General features: G+C 59.5%; 2 protein-coding genes across 3 annotated transcripts; one reads left to right on the top strand and one right to left on the bottom strand.

The window, feature by feature from the left end:
- The first annotated feature begins 82 nt into the window (after positions 1–82).
- Positions 83–6,885, top strand: FTSJ3 (FtsJ RNA 2'-O-methyltransferase 3). Of its 2 annotated transcripts, none has more exons than XM_032202913.1 (22): positions 83–103; positions 239–350; positions 431–536; positions 729–775; positions 861–940; positions 1,172–1,271; positions 1,401–1,595; positions 1,692–1,807; positions 2,632–2,736; positions 2,913–3,013; positions 3,095–3,175; positions 3,265–3,423; positions 3,740–3,875; positions 3,983–4,188; positions 4,294–4,402; positions 4,485–4,578; positions 4,826–4,971; positions 5,075–5,153; positions 5,314–5,416; positions 5,558–5,741; positions 5,822–5,916; positions 6,211–6,885. In XM_032202913.1, the coding sequence occupies exons 2-22, from the start codon at positions 284–286 to the stop codon at positions 6,398–6,400; spliced, it is 2,499 nt and encodes an 832-aa protein (XP_032058804.1). In that variant the 5' UTR covers positions 83–103; positions 239–283; the 3' UTR covers positions 6,401–6,885. The 2 variants fall into 2 exon arrangements, with proteins under 2 accessions (XP_032058804.1, XP_032058803.1); XM_032202912.1 differs by having other exon boundaries at positions 4,826–4,976; positions 5,077–5,153.
- Positions 6,886–7,619: 734 nt separating this feature from the next.
- Positions 7,620–18,750, bottom strand: LOC116498337 (alpha-2-macroglobulin-like protein 1). Its single transcript, XM_032202573.1, has 36 exons — positions 18,677–18,750; positions 18,110–18,299; positions 17,796–17,958; positions 17,474–17,526; positions 16,809–16,829; positions 16,503–16,656; positions 16,274–16,358; positions 16,031–16,160; positions 15,829–15,943; positions 15,011–15,120; positions 14,756–14,920; positions 14,368–14,598; positions 14,002–14,059; positions 13,780–13,925; positions 13,404–13,553; positions 12,988–13,185; positions 12,667–12,772; positions 12,263–12,422; positions 11,893–12,118; positions 11,687–11,813; positions 11,308–11,429; positions 11,083–11,134; positions 10,791–10,865; positions 10,470–10,646; positions 10,201–10,282; positions 9,910–10,066; positions 9,732–9,806; positions 9,371–9,527; positions 9,070–9,284; positions 8,769–8,984; positions 8,571–8,695; positions 8,397–8,487; positions 8,229–8,297; positions 8,034–8,136; positions 7,844–7,885; positions 7,620–7,651 (listed from the first exon to the last, which is right to left on the bottom strand). Exons 1-36 carry the CDS (start codon positions 18,748–18,750, stop codon positions 7,620–7,622), a joined length of 4,452 nt encoding a protein of 1,483 aa, XP_032058464.1.
- Between the last annotated feature and the right edge of the window lie 1,325 nt (positions 18,751–20,075).

Genomic DNA, 20,075 nt, shown 5'->3' with positions numbered 1-20,075 from the left:
CGAGAGGAAGCGGAAGTCGGGGGAGGAGTGCGGGGAACGCCGGGACGGCGGCGGTGGCACGCGGCGGGGCCGGAGCCGGGAGCGGGGCCGCGATCGTGTCGGGGTGCGGGACCGGGGGGGCCCTGAGGGGCCGGGAGGGGGGCGGGCTCCGGGCCGGGGGGCGCCGTGCGGGGCGCTCCGAGCCCTGAGGGCGCTCCGAGCCGCGCCGCCCCCCGCTGACGGCGCCCCCTCCCCGCAGGTCCGTGTCGGGTGCGGCTGCAGGGCCCGAGCTCCCCGCGCCGCCATGGGCAAGAAGAGCAAAGCGGGCAGGAGCCGGCGGGACAAGTTCTACCACCTGGCCAAGGAGACAGGTGAGGGGCCGCGGGCCGCGGGCTCCCGGCGGCGCCCCGCAGCGCCCCGCAGCCCCTGAGCCCGGCTCTGCGCCCCGCAGGCTTTCGCTCCCGCTCCTCCTTCAAGCTGCTGCAGCTCAACCGGCGGTTCCAGTTCCTGCAGAAGGCCCGGGCGCTGCTGGACCTGTGCGCGGCCCCCGGCGGGTGGTGAGTGGCGTCGGGGCCGACTCCATCCCGGGACCCCCCTCGTGAAGCAGCTCCCACGCAGCTGCCCCGCGGTGGCTCGTCCCGGTTGGCGACCCCGAGGTCGAGGCTGATCCCAAGCCTCTGACGGCGCCGTGCAAGGCTGAGGGCTCTCCTGGCATCGTGCTGTAGCTTTGGTCCTCTTTGTTCTCACAGGCTACAGGTGGCTTCCAAATTCATGCCGGTTTCCAGCTTGATCATCGGTGAGAAGGGTGGTTTAGGAAGTCATCAGGGATGGGCTGGAGCACGGTGTCGAGGTGCAACATTGACACCTCTGTCTTATGCTAGGAGTGGATTTGGTTCCGATCAAACCTATTCCCAATGTGGTGACGCTGCAGGAGGACATCACAACCGAGAAGTGTCGCCAGGTGAGAACCCACATCCCCTGCCCCGAGTGTCACTGCTCTGGGTCTCAGCAGGTCTGTTGGGTGGAGGGGCACCACCTGCCTGTCTGGGGCTTGCCAAACAGTACAACGAGGGCAAGGGATTGAGCGGAGCACCGGGATAGGGAGGCTTGAGTGTAGATCAGAGCTGCTGCCTGCCAGCTTTTGCAGAAGAAGAGGGGTTAGGTGAGGCTAACGCAAGTCTCTGTTCCTCAGGCTCTGCGCAAGGAGCTGCAGACGTGGAAGGTGGATGTGGTGCTGAACGACGGATCGCCCAATGTGGGAGCCAGCTGGGTGCATGATGCCTACTCCCAAGGTGGGGCCCTCCTGGTGCAGCTGAGGGGAGGCTGGCACGCTGCGGTGGCAGCGGGGCGCACTGGGGGACAGGGAGTCGCCTGATGTGCACACCGGCAGCTCTGCTGAGTGTTCTTCTCCACCTCTGCAGCCAACCTGACCCTCATGGCTCTGAAACTGGCCTGTGAGTTCCTCTGCAAAGGTGGCTGGTTCATCACCAAGGTTTTTCGCTCCCGGGACTACCAGCCACTCCTCTGGATCTTCCAGCAGTTCTTCCGCAAGGTCCAGGCCACCAAGCCCCAAGCCTCCCGCAATGAATCTGCTGAGATCTTCGTGGTGTGCCAGGGTGAGCAGCTGCAGGGACCTGCAGTCGCTGACAACCTGAGGCACTGGGTTGGGTCTGGGGAAAAACTGTTAGTATCTTTGATTTCTCCCACCCTAGGTTATCAGGCTCCAGACAAAATTGACAGCAAGTTCTTTGACCCAAAATATGCCTTCAAGGAGGTCGAGGTTCAGGCCAAGTCTGTTAGTGAGTTGGTCAGCAAGAAGAAGCCAAAGGTATGGGAAGGGAGAGCTGCTGGGGTGGGCTAGGTGTCACTTGTCGGAGAGCTGGCCCAGGGGAAAAGGCACAGCCTGACAGAGGGTCTGGCTCTGGGGAGGCTTTTTCCTTGTTTTCCTCCTGGCAAGTGACCCACTCCTTGTGGGACAGATGGATGGGGAAATTCATGGGGCAGCAGGTAAGTCTGTGGAAATCAGAGACAGATGTCTACGGAGAGCTCATTAGCAGGCAAAAAGCTGCAGGAGTGAGGGAGGAGGGTGCTGAGCAGCCAGACAGTTTGCCTTGCTGGGCAGCATGGCCAAACACGACTGAAACGAGCTGGGGTTTGGGGCCAAAAAGATTGTAGTAAGTAAAGATGCTTAGGGAAGTGTAAAATGCGGGGTGCAAGGCGTGGGGATAACTGCTGTTAGTGAAGTATAAAGCCTGAGAAGGCGGCACAGTGATGGAGAAGCAGTGAACAAATTGTGAGATTGATGATGGTTCAGTACAACTCACCCTGTAGTAGTTAGGCACTGGGTGTGTGTGTCTGTGAGGTGACTTAAGGTTACAGGTTAAAGCCTGTGTCAGGTGGCCTTGGGTAGGCGTGGAGCTTCTCAAACCTGTCACTGTCGCCTTCCTGTCTGGGGTGAGGCTGTGAGAGGCGTTCTAGAGCTGGCCCCGTTACCTGGGAGGCAGGTGGGGGCTGCCTCCGTGCCCAAATCCTGTGGGCATCTTCAGGGGGACGCTGCAGTAAGGCACGAACTATGCCGAACCGTTACTGCTCTGGGGATGGCAAAGCAGTTTCGTACTGTGCTGTAGCTCACACGGCGCTGTCCTCCTGCAGGCAGAAGGCTATGCGGATGGTGACACGACACTTTACCACCGCTTCACCCTGATGGACTTCCTCAAGGCTCCCAACCCTGTGGACTTCCTCTCCAAGGCCAATGAGGTGAGCGCCCGCAAGGGGGACTTCGGCAGCACCAGAGACAGGTCCCCACAAGCACAGAGCGGAGAAAGAAGGCAGCCAGGTGCCCCAGCAGCGGCCCTGGCCCTGTTCCTTCAGGAGGGAAGCGGAACAAAAGCTGGGACTTGGGACTGACAGCCCTATCCCTCTGCTCCATCCAGATCACACTGGGGGATGGAGAGCTGGAGAACCACAGTTCCACCACAGAGGAGCTGCGTCAGTGCTGCAAGGACATCCGTGTGCTGGGACGCAAGGAGCTCAGGTACTGGGGGGGACCGGGACAGGGACGGGGCATCATGCTGGGCCTGGGTGGATGTTTCTAACAGGCTGCCTCCCTGCACAGAGCCCTGCTGAACTGGAGAACGAAATTGCGGCGTTTCTTGACTAAAAAGCTGAAAGAGCAGGCAAAGGAGCTGGACATCAAGTAGGAGTAACAGCGCTGCCTCAATGCACCAACATGGTGGGACGGGGCTGCCACCAGCAGAGGTTTGTTGACCTCCTTCCTTTTGGCAGCCTGAGCTCTGGTGAAGAGGAGGAAGGCCGGGAGGAGAAGGAGAAGAAAACATCACCAAAAGCCACAGCTGATGAGGCAGGGAAAGAAGAAGAAGAAGAGGAGGAGGTAGAGCTGGCATTAGCAGAGATGAAGGCCAAGGAGCTGGCAGAGCTGAAAAGGTAAAGACAGCTCAGGAAAGGAGAGGTGGGGTATCATTGTGCTAGCATAGCATGAGGGGTCAGGGTCTGTCTCCCTGCAAATGGGGGTGGGGTCTGGGGTTCTCAGGATTGTCCACTTTTCAGGCTGGTGACGCAGCTGTTCCAAGCTTCAATGGGCTCTCTCTGCCCAATAAGGGGACACCTCACAGTGGGCTGACTGTTGCAGGATCCCAAATTTTGTGAGAGATCAGGCGTCAATGTGGCAGTAGACGAGCCACTGGGAGGTGTGTGCATGGGGAGGGGGAGCAGCGTAGCCTCAATCCTTTGTCTTCTCCAGAAAAAAGAAGAAGATCTTGAAGGAACAGCGGAAGCAGCGTGAACGTGTGGAGCTGAAGATGGATCTTCCTGGTGTCTCCATCGCTGATGATGGCGACACCAGCATGTTCTCCCTCCAGACTATCCACAGGACCCAGGTGTGTGGGCTGGAAGCGAGCAGGCTCCCAGAGCCACCAAGGCTGGGACGTACTCAGGCACGTGGCTGAGGCTCAAGCTCCTGACTCCAGTCTCACTTGCATTGCAGCTGCTGAATGAGGTGGCCCGGGGAGACATGGCATCAGCAGATGCCCTTCTGGAGATGCGACCTGAGGATGATGACATCTGTGTCTCTGATCCGGACGAGGCTGATGATGTGTCCCTGGCCAGTGACCTGGACCCAGAGGAGTTGGTGGAGATAGAGGCTCGGCAGCGCCAGCTGGAGCGGGAGAAACGAGGGCAGGGTGCAAAGAGGTAAGAGCTGGGGGAGGCCGTCATGAGGCAGGGGCTCCCTTGAGAGCAAATCTAGAGAGTGGCTGTCCTGGTTGGGGACACTGATCCTGCTACTGTCTGTCACAGGGTGAAGCCTGAGCAGGAGGAAGAAGATGCAGAGGAGAATCCTCTCCTCATGCCTCTGGAGGAGAAGTCGGTGCTGGAGGAGCGGCAGACCAGCCTGTGGTTTGGGAAAGTGAGTCCCAGTGGGTCAGAAAAGGCAGGGCTTTTCCCCAGCTCTGCCCTACGTCCCCTGACCCATGGCTCCATGTCTGCAGGATGCCTTTGCTGGCATCGAGGATGATGCAGACGAGGACCTGGAGCTTGGGCAGTCGCAGATGTTGGCTGAGAGACAGCGCAAGTCCCAGACAGGTTAGTGGGGGCTGCGTGGCTGTGGGGAGCACAGAGGGACATCTCCGTGGCCTCACATGGGGCACTGGATCAAATGGCAGTTTGGGTGCTGTACTGAGAAGAAGCAGAGACCTCCAGAGGTTGCTTCCAGCCCATATCGTTACAGTTAATGAGATAGGTCTAGTGGTAATGAGCCGTACCTCTAGGGGAAGGGTCTGCAGTGGGATCTGCCTCAACCTTCTCTCGCCCACTGGTTCTCTCTCCCCAGACAAAGCAAAGAGGAAAGGGCAGAAGAAGAAGGTTCCCCAGGAGGACACCATGGCCGAGCCTCAGCCTGCAGCAGACACAGCAGCTGATGCTGATGAATCACAGGCTGAGCAGAGCAGCGATGACGATGACAGCAGCAGTGATGAGGAGAGGTGAGGGGCAAGAGAGGGGCAGTCTGGATATTCTCCTGCAGCTCTGGAGAGCGGGGAGGTGAAGACCCTAAGCTCTGATGCTCCCTTCTTCTCCCCACAGGCCACCAACACCCGTGGAGAGGAAGCGGGGCCGGGTTGAGCCATGTGGCTTTGAGGTGGTGCCCATTGAGGACCCAGGTGAGTGTGGGCTGCTGTCTGCACCTGTGTGTGCCGGGTGATGCCACACAAGTCCAGGAGGCAGGGTCAGGTGGTACTGGTCCAGGAGGGCTGCTCGCTGCTCTCTGGGTCTCAGGCTGTTTGCAGGTGGGCCAAGCTTTAACCTGTCTCTGTGCTTCAGTGAAGAAAGCACGTGTCCTGGATGCAGAGGGTCTGGCACTTGGCTCCGTCATTGCCACCTCCAAAAAGGCCAGGCGGGACCTGATCGACGACTCGTTCAACAGGTGATCCGCTGCGGGTGCTGCAGGGCGAGCACTACTCGTTCTCTTAGGGGACAGGCCACGGGGTGGCAGATGTATTGGTGTGAGACTAGGACCTGGCAGGGACCCTGTGTCCCACTCACAACTCGCCTGTTTCCCCCCCAGGTACTCCTTCAATGAGGAGGAGGGAGAACTGCCAGAGTGGTTCACGGAGGAGGAGAAGCAGCACCGGCGCAAGCAGATACCCCTGGACCGGCAGACGGTTGAGGAGTATCGGCAGCGCTGGCGCCAAATCAATGCCCGCCCCATCAAGAAGGTGGCGGAGGCCAAGGCCCGAAAGAAGCGTCGGGTGAGTGGGGCTGTGGTCCTGGACGGGTGCTCTGTCCCCATCGCCGATCCCCTTGTCCCTGACCCTTTGCTGTCCCCCAGATGCTGAAGAAGATGGAGCAGATGAAGAAGAAAGCAGAGGCCGTGGTGAGCACGGTGGATATCTCAGAGCGGGAGAAGGTGGCCCAGCTGCGGCGGTGAGTGGTGAAGCTGGGTCCCAGCTCCTTCATGTTGCACTGGGCTGGGTTACAAGGTCCCATTCCTGCAGCCGCAGCATGGGGCAGTTCCTGTGTATAACTCAGCAGGGCTGGGAGGGGCTGGGCAGGATCTGGCTGGGGCTGAAGGTTGGCAGAGTAAGCAAGGGAAGCCCTGTCTTGGGGCACAGCAGAGTGATTGGGCCTGATACTTGTCTTTGGATATGTGCCAAAGCCAAATTTCTGGAGCAGGCTCCATCTGAGGATGTCTGTTTCACCTTTCCCTTTCTCCCACAGCATCTACAAGAAGGCCGGGCTGGGCAAGGAGAAGCGGCAGGTCACGTACCTGGTGGCTAAGAAGGGTGTAGGACCCCGGGTGCGTCGCCCCCCTGGTGTCAAGGGACAGTTCAAGGTCGTTGACAGCCGCCTGAAGAAGGATGTAAGGGCTCAGATGCACAAAGACCAGAAGAAGAAACGCCGCAAGTGATATGGGACGTGGCTCGGCGCTGGACAGGGCTGGCTCCTGTCCCCCCAGCACAGCCTCAGGAGCTTCTGCCTTGCCTTGCTGCTCCCCCATCGTGGGGACAGGGCTGGGACAGCCACACGCTCCCGTAACTCAGTGCCTTCATGTCATTGCCTCTTGTCCCGCAGTGGGGCAGGGAGGGTTGATTTGGGCTCAGGGCTGTAGCATCGACCCCCCTGCCCAGGCTGGCTGTGTGGCTGCAGCTCCAGGGCTGTCACCCTTGCTGGTTCTGCTGGGATGCTGCTCGGACCCTTGTGCTGCAGAGATGGCAATGAGCACCCTTCCAGTCCTCGCTGTCCCCACAGGGGTTGTGGCCACGTTTGTCACTGAAGTCCCAGGGCTGCATGGGGCTGTGGGTGTTGAGCCCTGAGGCAGGACAGTGCCTGTGGTCTGTACAGAACTATTTGTCATTTACAACAAAAATAAACCCCAGCCTGAGGTCTCTGGGACTTGTCCTGCGTCTTGACAAGGTGCTGGGCCTGTGATTTGAGCTGCTGCTTCCTTTCCTGCACTGCTTGACAGACACAGAAACAACCCTAGGTTGTACAGGGTCTGTGTCCCTTTGCTAACACTGGAGTTAGCCTGTTCACCTCAGTATGCCTCAATTTGTCTCTGGCCCAAAAGCTTGGGCCAAACAGCCAGCCAGCCCCAGAAGTCCCTCCCTGCCCAGCATCATCCACAGTAGCCACCCCCCCCTCCAGCCTCTGGTCAGCCCCACTGCCCTCTCTAAGTGGGGGGACACAGCAAGTTTAGGAGAAGAAATACAAAGAGAAAAGATGCACTTAAGAAAATATATTTATGTAGACCCAGGGCAGGTAACAAGTGCCTAAATCTGTTGTGATGAGATTGCAGAGTTATCCCCAGATCCCTTTTAGTGGCAGCACTGTTTGTGGAGGGAGCTGCACCAGGGTGTTCCCATAAAAACGTCTGTGGCAGGGTGGTGCAGAGCCCCGAGACATCCCTGCCCTGGGTCTGGCAGGGCAGGAGCTGCTCTGTGGGGAGAAGCTATTGAGTCTGTGCTGTGCTGGCTGCTGGTGGTGCTGTGAGGGCCTGGGCCGTGTTCTTCCGCTGTGGAGGGCTTGGGGCCTCGGCCAGGGGGAGCAGAAATCTTTGGCTGTCCTGGTTCTTGGCTGAGGGCATTGGGGTGAGCAAAGAGGGACCAGCTGCCACACCTCAGGCTCCTCTAGAAATTCTCCTTTGCCTGGTTGTCATCCTCTTCAAAATTGAACAAGGGCATGCTGTGAGAGAAGAGCCCCTCTGCCACCCCCGGCCAGTCCATGGTCCTGACCCCATCCCCGTGTGACCCCAGACCCCTGGAGAGGAGCTGCACAGGGGGCAAAGGAGGGAGGCCAGGGCTGCTGGGGTCCCGAAGGGTGACCCCACTGCCTTGCTGGACTCAGCCCCTACCTGAGCTGCAAGGAGCGCTGTAGGCAGCATCCGTGCGGTCACCTGTGAGGAGAGCAGTGATCGCTGGCACGTGGGCTCAGGGCAAGGTGGCCCTGGGCTGCTCCCATTAATGAGCCTAAGCTCCTCAGTGCTAATGGATGGCTCAGCTGAGCCCCAGCGAGTCTGCTTTGGGGTTGCAAGGGGGGCTCACCTGTCTCGTAGTAGTCATACAGTGTCACGGTGGCCGGCTGGAGGTTCCTCACCGGGAAGTCCTGCGTGGCTGTGAAGACGAAGGTCTCCTCCTCCTTTGTCAGCTGGGGAGACGGCACAAGGGTGAGGTACGGCCACCTCCGGCCACCTCGGCCCCTTCCTTGCAGCTGGAGGTGATGGCCCTGCCCCATCTCACCTGGTCCAGGTAAATTGTCACCTGGTCGGTCTGCACCTCCACCTTCTTCACCAGCTTCTGCCTCTTCAGCTGGGGACAGAGGGAGAGCAGGAGTGTCGTCGTCCCTCTGTCCCCGTGTGGGCCAAGGGCCCAGCACCAGGCAGAGTGGAGGGGCAGCAGGGACCTCACCTCAGCCACCGAGCCCTTGTCTGGGATGTAGCCAGATGGCAGCTTGGCCTCGATGACAGCCATGTTGGTGGTGGGGCGCTCCCCGGTGTACCTGCAAGGCCAGAGCCCCGTGCTGAGGCTGGGGGTTGCCCCTGTCGCCCCCCCCAAAACCCAGGGGGCGTCCCCTGCCCTCACCGTGCCCGGAGGAGGAGGCGGAAGCGGGCGCTGGCCTCTGCCCTACACGTCTTGGGATCGGTCTCCACGCGGAGCTCAAAAGTCCCCGTATTGGGCGGTGGTGGCACGTTGTAACGCAGGGTCACCTGGGGTGGGGTGGGGTGGTGAGGGACACCCCATGGGTGACACATGGGGACAGGGACCCCAGGCTGTGCCCACCTGCACCAGGGCGCAGCCCTGCCCGCGGGCTTGCACCGTGTACAGCCCCGGCAGCTCGTGCAGGGCTGCCCGCTGCAGCACCAGCCGATTGCTCGTGTCCAGCACGAAGTCCTGCGTGGAGCCCGTCGGGGCTGTCACCGTCACCACGGAGTTCCCATTGCTGCCGTACGTCAGAGTGGCGTACTTGGCCAAAGCTTGCAGGGCCACCACGGTGTCCTGGGGGAGAAGCACCCAGCCATGGTCACCCCCAATTGCAGCCTGCAGCAGCCCCAGCCCCCTGTTGGGATCCCGACGCCCATACCTGTGTGGAGGCAAAGCCTCCGTAGGGGTTTTGCTGCCTGCTGAGCCAGCGGACGATTTGGGAGGCTCTGGACAGGTCAGCGGAGGACACCTGAGGCTGGGTCAGGTGTGCCAAGAGGACGTAGGCGGTCATCTCCACCTCTGCCGGCGCGGCCGCAGCCCAGAGGGACTCTGTGGGCAGAGCCTTCCCCTTCCTCTGCCAGAAGAGCAGCCCCTCTGGGGGAGAGAAGGGTGGTAGTGCAGGGAGGCCCCCGGCAATGGGCAGGGGGTTGCCGCGTGGCGTGGGGTGGTGCAGGAGGTACCAGTGCTGACACCGCGCTGGACAAGGCTCTGCAGCCGGGCTTCGTGCTGCTTCTCGCGCCCCGCCAGCCCGCAGACATAGGCCAGCAGCGCCTGCGTGTAGAGGTCATCGGTGCTTGAAGCCTCCAGGCACTGCAGGGCCAAGCTCACCGTGGGTTCCTGGTGTGGGAAGGGGGGACACGGAGCAGAGTCAGGAGCCAGCCCAGGGGCACGGACATCGCCGCACTCAGGTTAGGACCCCTGCCCAGTGAGACCAGTTACACCCAGGTCCGGCCCAGAGCAGAGTGGCCTGACACATCCAGACCTTGGTGCTGGGCTGGTCCCTTGTCCCAGCGCCTGCTCCCCTCCAGGGGTTGTCCTCACCGTTGGGGACACCCCCAGCTCCAGCAGCGCAGCCGTGACATAAGCCGACAGCGAGAGCTCATCCGATACGCCGCCCTGCAAAAGGGGGCAGCAGGAGGTGGCTTTGCCTGTGCCACCAGCACAGGGATGTGCCAGGGACAACCCGCCCCCACCTCCCCCCACACCACCCCGTGCCCACCTGCAGGGCATTGTTGAAAAGCTTGCCCACGCTGCGGAAGCATCCCGTCTTCAGCTGCTGCTTCTGCAGCCAGCGCAGGGCATCTGTGATGTGCTGTTCCTCGATGGCCACGTAGGCTCTGGCTTGCCCGAAGGACTTGAGGACAAACGCCGTCAACCTGAGAGCCAGAGAGCCGTCAGAGGGGTGGGGACCCAGGAGTTGAGCGGGGAGGGGGTCTGTTTGGTGGCAGGAGGAGATGGCTGGTCCCTGGAGGGATGTCACTGCACTGCCCCGTGCCATGCGGTCCCTTACCAGGTGTTGCCGCTGTCATCGCTCTCCCCAAAAGCGCTGTAAGAGCCGTCAGCATGCTTGTAGAGCAGCTCTCGCTGGTACCCTGCAGAGAGATGGGGACAGCGATTCACACGGCGCTCTGCAGCCCACCCTGGAAGACCCCAGAGGCAGCCTGGGTGCCAGACCCACCCCAGGGCTCAGGGAAGAAGACGGGACAGAAGTGGGGGGCCCGGGGTTCCCCTGGGCAGCAAGGCAGGGTAGGATGGGGAGAAGGGGCCGAGGACACTGACCGCTCTGCAGGAAGCTCTGCGCCTTGGCACGGATGTCGGGGGTCAGCTGCCCGCTCTTCTCCAGGTACTGCTGGATGTAGATGTTGGGGGCGAAGCGGACCATGTTCTGCTCCCCGCAGCCATAGGGCATGGCCAGGAGGCGGTCCACGTTCTGCAGTGCATTGCCCATGATGTCGCCTGCACCAGGGGAGGCGAGGAGAATCGTCACTGGCCGTGTTCCCCAGCAGGCACCCCGCATCCTGTCCCACCTCAGCTCAGTGGGGGTCCCACCTCCAGCTGAGCTTGGGTCACAGAGCTCTGCGCCCTCGGCACATCCCTTACCCATCACAGTGACGTGGGCTCGCTGTGAGCCCTCCAAGATGTTTTCAGGAAGCTTCAGGGAGACTTCTTCAGCAGCTGCAGGGATGGAGGGCCATGGCAGTGGAGATGCCCAGCTCCTCCAGGCCTGGCCCCACAGTGTCCTCGCCCACCCCTCGGTGCTCAATCCCTCCGCAGGCTCAAGGCTGGGTTTGGACACCTCAGGCAGGAGACTCAAAGACTCCAAGGTCCTTGGCTCCTCCATGGCTGCATGACCAGCAGCCAAGCATCCTTGCCCCACATCCCCACATCCTACCTTCCTGGCAGAGCAGGGAGCTGTGTGCCTTCTCCACCAGGATGCCCCCGGGCTGTGGGAAGCAGCATCATAGGGTCGGTCAGGAGAAGGGACCAACCCCCTCCCCACGTCCCCAAAGCCATGCCAGCATCCCATGCTCCCAGGACCCTGCAGTGGGGTCCTCCTGCTGCCCCCCTGGGGCTGCTCAGCCCCCATCCCTCCTTCCTCCTCCATAACCCATCTGACCTGCACCAGCAAGGGCTTTATCACAGTGTCCACACGTCCCTGGGCTGGCACCACAGGCTCCTCGTTACCACAGAGCTCCTCTGACTTTATGGCCTCGGTGCTGATGGTGATGTTCACCTCCCCTGCAGATGCAAATGGGGGCTCCATGGGAACTGAGCCCACACTGCAGCCCCCATGGGCTTGCATCAGGTTTTGTGTGGGGCTGGCTGGGTTGGGATGGGGTCACCAGGGAGGGGAAGAGTACTGGAAGGGGAAGCGGAAAGTGGAGCAGAGAAGAGCTTCCCAGACAGTATCATGTTTGCTTCCACCCTCCCTGCCCATGCCATTGTATAAGGGGGAGTCCCCAAGCAGCAGGGCAGGGGGTCCCAGTGTCCCATACCCAGGCTGGTGGCTTTCACGTCCCACCGGAAGGTCCTGGCTTCATCCGCACAGACGCAGCCGCTGTACATCCCACCCACAGTCTCTGACACCTCCAGCTCCGCCGACTCTGCCAGCGTCACCCGAACCTGCGGGACCACGACCCCCTCAGCCCCCACCAGGCCACAGCCCCCAGCCCCTGGCCCCCAGCCCCTGCCCCCCGCTCACCCGCAGACACTGCCGCAGGTAGTTGAAGACGGTGGCGGCCAGGGTGAAGGCTTCACCCCGGGTCACGGCGTAGGGCAGCGCCAGCTCCACGAAGAAAGGCTTGAAGGCCGTGAGGGTGACGGTACGGGACAGCCCCAAGCCTGTGGGTGCCGTGCAGAACATCCCAGCTGTCCACTCCGTGATGGCGTCGGGCACTGTCACCGGCACCTCTGCGGAGCCCTCCTCCCTGTGGGGTGGTGGGACAGAGCATCAAGAGGCCACCAAGAGTCTTCTGCTGGCATCTGGGCACCTTTTGGGGTCGTCCCAGGTCCTTCCACGCAGGAGAGGAGGTGGGGTTGGGACCGGCCCTGCAGGGACTGCTCCCACTCACCCCACAGGGACCAGGTCCCACAGCCACGTCTCTGGGAAGTACGACCGCGGAGCCGGCGGCTCCTCCTGGCTGGGAGGTACATCTAACATACGGGTGGCAACAGCAGGCATACTCATCCTGTTTCTCGTCGGATATGCAGAAGAGAGTAATACTACTTCACCTAGAAGAGGCAGAGCAGAAATTAGGGTCCGTGGGTTTCTGTGTATCAGCCCAGGGCTGGATCTCTGCTGAAGGCAGCCAAGAGCGGCCAAAATCCCCTTCAACCAAGAACTGAGCCACCAGGGAAGACCTCCGGTGACTCTGTAAGGTAAAACGCTGTGACACAGCCCTCCCCACCACCCCACCAGGAGAGGGAACACCCCTGCCCAGCCCCTCTCTACTGAGTGCTTCATGAGGACGCCGACCTGTGGGACTCATAGATTCCACGGTAGGCATGCCACGAGGCATGCTGAACCACTCTTCACAAGCAGTCCTGATCTCGGCATTGGTGAGAAGTTTCAGTGCTGCGTCCTGCAAAAATGAAAAGAGGTTGGCTGTCCCCAAAACTCAGCAGGGCAAAAATTCCTATCAGAGCTGTGAATGGTCGCGGGGCTGCAGAGGGGAGCAGTCTGGGAAAGGTTTTCCCCACAAGCATGGTTTTCAGGGGGCATTGTGCTGCCCGGGAACCTGGCACAAACCACTGCTGACTCCTGCCTGAAGAGGAGCAAAGAGGCACAAGACTTTACCTGAAATAACTTGTAGGCGTCCACCTGGAAATTTTCCCAGAAAGGTGGAGGTAAAATATATCTCCTTTCATGGAGAAAAACATCTCTGTTTCTCATGGGTAGGGTGCGGGATGAGGGGGGATGTCTCCAGAAAGATGAACAGGGCTCTGGGTCTCGAATGCTTCCAGGGGAGTCAAAATTGGGTAGCACTTTGTAGATCTGGGAATAAACACAACATATAAGGCACAAAACCAGCTGGGGTCTGCTGCCAGCCTGCCTCCAGCCCCCAGAGCCACCAGGCCACCACCTGGTCCCAGGGGCTGAACATCCAGCTGGGGACAGGCCAGAGTCCCCACCAGGTTGATATCATCTCCACCTCCATCCTGGCTGGTCCATGGTGCTGCAAGAGGGGGCGAAACCCCTGTTGGCCCACCTACCTCCTCCATGCTGAGCTCGGCCTCAGGTTTCAAGAGCAGCACGCTCCGGTCCACAGCGCGGATGGCACACAGGGATCTTGGGGCTGCCTCCAGCTCCAGCCTCAGCGCCGAGCCGGGCAGTGCCCGTTCCTCCGAAAAGGCCAGCTTCACCTGGGGAGGGACAGGGGTGTTAGGGGATGAGAGCAGGATGGCGGAGTTGCAGAACAAAGCTGCGGATGTGGAGGTCTTCTGGAGAAGCACAGCGATGGATAAAATCAAGCTCAAGGGTTCAGGGCATGGGTTAGAGTGGCTGCAATGCTGTGAGGTGTCTGGAGCAGGACAGAGCACCATGACAAGCCAGGGGAAGATTTTCTGGCCTCCAACAGCTTCCACTCACCTTGTTGGGGAGGCACTTGGCCAAGCTGATCTTGGTGCTGTCAGCCACCATCTCGCCACTGGGCAGCACCGCGTAGCACAGCACCGTGGCCGTGGGCGCCAGCTCAGGGCCAACAGGCAGCTCCAGGGAGAAGGAGCCTCTCAGCCCTGGGACAGGGAGGGAGGTGAGGTCCAGGCACGGGCAGCAGAGCCCTGCACAGCCCATCTGTGCTGTGGGACCTACCTGCCTCCATGGGCAGCTCCTTCCTGAGGATGGTGGCAATGGTCCCCTTGGCCATGACCTGCAGAGGAGGAGATGGGAATGGCAAACCCGATGCTTTGTGGAGACCTAAAATACCCTGACAGAGGATGGACCCCAGGGCTCGAGTGCTGGGAAGGTTTTGAACTTGTCCAGTCTCCAGCCCCCACAATATCTTCCACTGGCAAGCAGAGCGAGCAGATACCTCTGCTAACAGGCTTTGGTCTTTCAGTCCAGCCAGGAGAGAATGCTAATTGTCTGGTCCGTGGGGACACAACTGTGCATGTGTGTGTACACAGGGACTCTCATATCCTTACACCTGCTGCCTTCCCTCCCCAGGTGAATGCTCACCAGGAAGACCACATCCAGGCTCTTCAGCTCAGTCCCAAAGGCTTCCTTGTTGAAGATGTAATCCACCTGGAGCTGCTGGGGCTGGCTGCAGGGCAGCTTGCTCTCCAGCTGGTGGATTTGCAGGAAGCTCTGGCTCTTCGAAACGAAGGGGCGCAGGGTCGCAAAAGCTGATTCGTAGTGGGGTGACGAGCCACTGCTCTCCTGGGTGTTGGCCAACTCATTGACTTGACCCTGAGCAATGAGGGTGGAAATCAGGGTTCAGCAGCCTCAAGGACCTGGCACCAGGCACCACTGACTCGGGCTGTTGTCTTGGCTTGGAGAAGGTGCCCAGCCCCATACCAATGGAAAAAGCAATGCAAGAAGCCCCAGGGGCTGACAGTTTGCTTACACGCAGGGTGACAGTGCTAGTCCAACCAGAGGTGTCCAGCTTGAAGGAGGCTCTCCCCAACGTGTCAGTCAGGAAGCTGTGTTTTGTAGCTTGTCCTTGATGGTTAACTAAGAGCACAAGCTGCTTCTCCTTGGGGGCAGAGCCACCAGGTCCTTCCAGCCGCATCTGCACAGGGAGGGAAGGGGAGATGTGAGGGTTGGGCTGGAGCTGTGGGGCAGGGGTGGGAGAGCAGGGCTGTGGGGGAATCCCTGTTACCGTCCCCGTGTAGGGAATCCCACGCTTGTAGAAGTCTTTGGTGTTCTCAAAGGTAACCTTGTATATTTCAGGCAAAATGTCAAAGCTCTTGGTGTTGTTCATCTCCAGCCCTGTGGAGAGAGGAGAGGGGAGCTGAGTGTGTCTTGGGGACACCAGGCACAGGTTAGCTGCTGCCAGCTCACTGCACAAAGGGTCCTGGGACATTTTAGGCTCTCCCTCTGCAGCCAGCATCTTTGAGCACTGTTTGCACCTCCTACAAGTAGATCAAAACTTCTGTGGCTTGGTCTAGACCTGAAGCAAAGACATTGTTTACTGCAAAGACTTTGTAAGAGGCATTGAAGCACCATGATGTGGGCCTGCCTCAGGGCCCATGGGCCTGCGAACAACCCCCAGTCTTCGCATTTTTTCCAAAGTAAAGCCATCAGTGATCATTTCTGGCATGACCGGGTTGGTGGGTGGGGAGGACAGTCCCGCTCACCACCCAGGGAAGGAAGCAGTGTCACGGAGCCGAGTGAAGGAACTGCTTTGCGTCACAAGGACTATACTGGCTGCTGGCTGTAGGGCTGAGTTGGATCCTTGCAAAGCATTTTATCTTCCTGACCATTTCTCTGGTCACTATGCGAAATATTGCCTTGCTGACCTGTCTCACATCCCCACCTGGGCCTGATTCCTACACACGCACACCTCTAAAACACAGCATTGCCTGTGGGCTTCCCCGAGGAAGCCTGACACCTCCATGCTGTGTGCATGTGGGTGCACGCAGGGGTGAATGCAACAACAGATCCCACTCCCGAGCAGGAGGACACCACCACCCCTACCTGTCCCCTCCTCCACCAGTGATGCCTTGACTTGCACACGCTTCTGAAGCCTTCCATTGGTCTGATTAAAGGAAGTCATCAAAACTTCTGTCGAAAAGCAGCCGTTCTTCTCCGTCTGGAGGGAGGGAGGGAGTCAACCGCGCTGGGAGCAGTCCTGGGGGTGGGCTGTCCCACTGTCCCCCGTGCTTCCAGCTTTGCTCACCTGCCCGCCAACCTCGATACAGTTTGTACTCGGTGAGGATTGCTCAGGAACGTATATCACCCAGCTGAACATGAAGGGCCTGCACACAGTGGCCTGGACCTTCCCCTGGACGGGCTTCCCGTAGGTGTACCTGTTGGGTGGAGGGCAGGCAGGGGGTGCGGGGAGCAACAGCACCTGGTGGGTCACATCGTGTTGTGCCCCCCATCCCCTCCGTGCTCCCAGCATAGCCTGTTTCGGGCTCACCTCCCACAAATCTCCACCAGAAACTTCTCGTCTTTCTCCAGCACAGTGGAGGGGATGTCAATGGTCACCTCGAACTTGGGCAGCACTGATGGAGAAGTGAAGGGAGGAGGAGTTGTCCCTCCCAGCACAAGGGCATGGGTGGCCGGGTGGCCACAACACACTGCCCAGGGGATGTGCCAAGGCACGGCTCCCTCCCACCCTACTCCTCACGGCCCTGGTCCCCACACACCATATTCCTCCACGCTGAAGGAGCGAGTCCTTCCCTCCACCTCAATGGTGTACGTGCCCAGGGCTGGCTCCGCAGCCAACGGGAGGGACAGGTCCACAATGCCCTGCCGTGGGCTCACGTCTCGCCACTGCGCGATGCGGTTCCCTCTCGGGTCCTGCTCACGAGGACACACGGTGTCGGCCCTCGCTTCCCAGGGCACCCCGGGGAGCCCAACCAGCACCCCCGTGTCAGGTTCCCCCTCTCCCAGCCATGCCACATTCCCATGCCTCCACCACCCAGGAGCCTCCCTGCACCTCCCAGACTGACCTTCAGGAACACGAGGGGCAGCTGGAAGGCAAGAAGGAGATGGTTACAGGGGAAATTCAAAGTTTTCCTTAGGTTCTCCCCAGGGTGGGGACATCTCTAGAACCACAGGCAAAGGACAGCGAGGGCTGCTCATGGGATGCTGTGACCTTCCACCCCACTGGTTTGCTTTGGGACTGATTTTGAGCCTGTGGATGACTCAAGCTGAGGTGAGCCAGCATGGCAAGGAGAGACAGCATCTCCCAGCGCCTTTGCAAGAAGTCATCATCCATTTCATCTGGGAACCTCTTGCACTTCCAGACACACAAGTGACTGCTTGGGAGCACCAGAGATTGAACTAACCTATAATTCTGGTGACTTGTGATTTGATGGATAACAGCAGCACTTTCCCTGCTTCTCACTCACTGTTCCTATGTCCCTAAATGAAAGTTTAAGTGGGAGCATTCCCATGTCTCATGTGCAACTAACTCTGTGGTTCTTTCCTGCCAAAGCTGTATGAAGGACATACCACACCCTGAGCTTGGCAGCCCAGGCAGAGTTGCCTGGGGCAGCATTCCCAAGGGGAAAGGTGATGTCTGACCCCCAACCTCTGCCATGGATGCTGAGATGGAAGGAGAGCAGCGCAATGAGCCCTGTCACCTCTCCTTTGTCCCTCACGCTGTCCTCACCTTCTTGTCACTGGCAACGAAGTCTTTATCCAAAGAGACAATTCGAAACTTCACTGGAAAGAGCAAAGGGGGACACAGGAGTGAGTGGTGGGCACATCTGCATGGGGAAGGTGGATAGAAGCCCACCCTGAGCCCTGTAGTGGGGCACTGTCCCCAGCCAATGCAGCCAGCATGTCCTGGCATTGCTCTGGGTCAGGGCTGGAGGTTCCAAGAGCACCCTGGGGTGAGCCCCCCATCTCCATCAGCTCACATTGGGTGGGAGCAAGGCTGAACCTGCTGTCCCCTGGTCCTTCATCCAGACAGACCCCATCTCGCCCCTCACCTTGCTGCCCAGGCTTGTAGACAGCCTTGTCTGTCTGTATGAAGATCCCAGGCTCCAGGGCTCTCAGCATCACCTTCTTCTTTTGGGAGACATCCAGGGAATCTCCCTGGATTGAGACGTGCAGATCCACGATTTCCTCCTTCCCCTTGGAGGGCGCTGGGGCCTAAAGGGGGGAAATGCCAGGAGACAGGCTGTCATGGTGCAGAGATCTTCTGCCTGCACAGGGAAATCCTACAAAATGATGAGGAAACCAGCCCAGCTCCCAGGCGAGCTGGAGGCAGTGGGGAGTCAAGGCATCCTGGGGTGACACTCACGGTGAAGGTGACGTTCAAATGCACGTGAGGCTCCTGCACCTTCCTCTCCAGCAGGGTGATGTTGCCAGCCCCACCTGCTCTCTGCAGCTGGACAGTCACCTGGGCAGGCTGGGGGAGGTCGCTGAGATGGACCCACAGCGTCGCTGCATGGGGGTGGTAGATCACAGCTGGGGACGTGACCACGTAATGCCTGGCAAGGAGAAGCACCACCATCGGGGCATGGGGACAGCAGCCAGGAGCACAGCCTGGGGCAGCCACCACAGGGCCACCCCACTGCACCTCCTCTCCCTGCTTCTGGCCTCTCCCTGGCTTCTTGGTTCAGTAAAGCTAAGGCTCTGCTTGCCCACCAACACTGCGTGGGGTGGCACCAACAATAAACCAAAGCCACCAGCCCCAGGAGCTTCCAGGTGCCGTGTCCTTGATGCTCATGGACAGCTCACCCCAAACACTGCCACCCTCACCAGCCACTGCAGGCACAGGGACCATTACATCCCACTGAGCACTGAGCCAAGACTAACCACCCTCCCACCAGGTATGGACAGACATGTGGACGCAAAGAGTGCTTACAGTGCTGCAGATCCTCCAGCTGTGAGGTGCAGGACGAGAAGGAGCAGGCAGGGCAGGGCTGCTGGAGACCCCATGCCTCCAGCTGCGAACAGACTTTGGGGTGGCTACAATCTCCTTGTGTTGGGTGGCTGAAGACCTCCGTCTGTACTGCTGCAGGCTCCCCAGTGAGAGCTTCGCTTTGCCCACAGTGAGCAAACAAGGTGTGGGACGATCAGCCAGTGTGGATCTGCAGATATAGCCAGGGCAATGTTTGCCATCCTGGGTTCAAGGCTGTGATGGACTTTTGCAATTTGAGATGTTCCCATAGGCTGGAGAGGTTCTGAACCAGGGGGCAGGAACCTCCTAAGCACCTCTTCACTTCGCTGTAATCCCCCAGCTGCTGGGAAATGCTGGCAGGAGGGAGCAGGGCCATGTTTCCAAAACGAAAGCGAGCAGCAAGCTACTAGAACACCCTGTGAGCTGGTGGTGATTTCTCAGTAGGGTTTGTTCCCAGACCTTTCCTATTTTTCCAAACAATAGATACTTGGGCTGATCACAGGTCTCAAGCTGCATTTTTGCCATGTTTCCTCCAATATCACTAAAACAGGCATGAGCAAAGGAAGCCAGAGATGGGGCCAAGCCCTTTCCCGTGGACTCTGGGCTGACCCTGGGTGCTGTCCCCATACCTGTCCCCATACTGGCCCTGGTCCCCACTGCCCTCATGGACGTGATGGGGGAATGTGGCTGCACGCTGGCTCCAGCCTGTCCTGCCATCCCCGGGTGTTGGCTCAGGTCAGGGTCCCACCAGGTGTCCCCAGGGTGGCACAATGTGACAGAGAGCTCAGGGCCATCACACCGAGCCCTCTGGGACATGGGGGTGGGATGAAGAGGGGACCATTGGCAGCGAGGCCAAGGGGAGATCAATACAGGGACCTCCATCTCTCCAATCTGCACCTGCTGAGGAAACACTGAGGGGAGGATTCATCGCCTGGGGCTGCTGGTGGCTCTGGAGCAGAAGCTGGAGCAAGTGCAGGGGCTGCCCCCAGCCCAGGCAGGTGGCCCCTCCTGGCCAGGCAGCTCTGCTGCTGCTCTTCCTTGTCCTCCTGCCTTGCCACCCATGCAACAAACATTCTTTCAGTTTTCATTTCAGCTTTTTATTTGTTAAAACAAAGTGAAGATTGGATGCAAATAAAGCTACAGCCCCTTTTACACATCATTAAGGAAGACAGGGTCATTGAGACCTGTATGCAAAGGGCCAGCACTTAAGACATGAAGCTGGCTCTGGCTAGAGATGCTGGGAAAGAGCCTGAAGAAAATGAGCTTTCTTGCAAGAAAAACACTTTGCTGCTTCTGTTTTCCTTTTTGTTGTTGTTGTTTGGTTGGTTGTTTTTTTGTTTTCCAGCCTGGTGGAGCAGGGGCA

This window comes from Aythya fuligula, chromosome 24, assembly GCF_009819795.1.
Source record: "Aythya fuligula isolate bAytFul2 chromosome 24, bAytFul2.pri, whole genome shotgun sequence".
NCBI classification, from domain to species: Eukaryota; Metazoa; Chordata; class Aves; order Anseriformes; family Anatidae; genus Aythya; species Aythya fuligula.
This window is presented reverse-complemented; position numbering and strand designations above follow the sequence as displayed.

Excerpts from the sequence above, each read along its gene's own strand:
- FTSJ3 (XM_032202912.1), top strand. The coding sequence starts at position 284 with ATGGGCAAGAAGAGCAAAGCGGGCAGGAGCCGGCGGGACAAGTTCTAC. Across the intron at positions 351-430 it reads CCACCTGGCCAAGGAGACAG|GCTTTCGCTCCCGCTCCTCC; the intron begins GTGAGGGGCCGC and ends TGCGCCCCGCAG. Across the intron at positions 1,596-1,691 it reads GATCTTCGTGGTGTGCCAGG|GTTATCAGGCTCCAGACAAA; the intron begins GTGAGCAGCTGC and ends CTCCCACCCTAG.
- LOC116498337 (XM_032202573.1), bottom strand. The coding sequence starts at position 18,750 with ATGGGGTCTCCAGCAGCCCTGCCCTGCCTGCTCCTTCTCGTCCTGCAC. Across the intron at positions 16,830-17,473 it reads TCGTTGCCAGTGACAAGAAG|CTGCCCCTCGTGTTCCTGAA; the intron begins GTGAGGACAGCG and ends CTTGCCTTCCAG. Across the intron at positions 14,921-15,010 it reads GGATTCCCTACACGGGGACG|ATGCGGCTGGAAGGACCTGG; the intron begins GTAACAGGGATT and ends CTCCCTGTGCAG.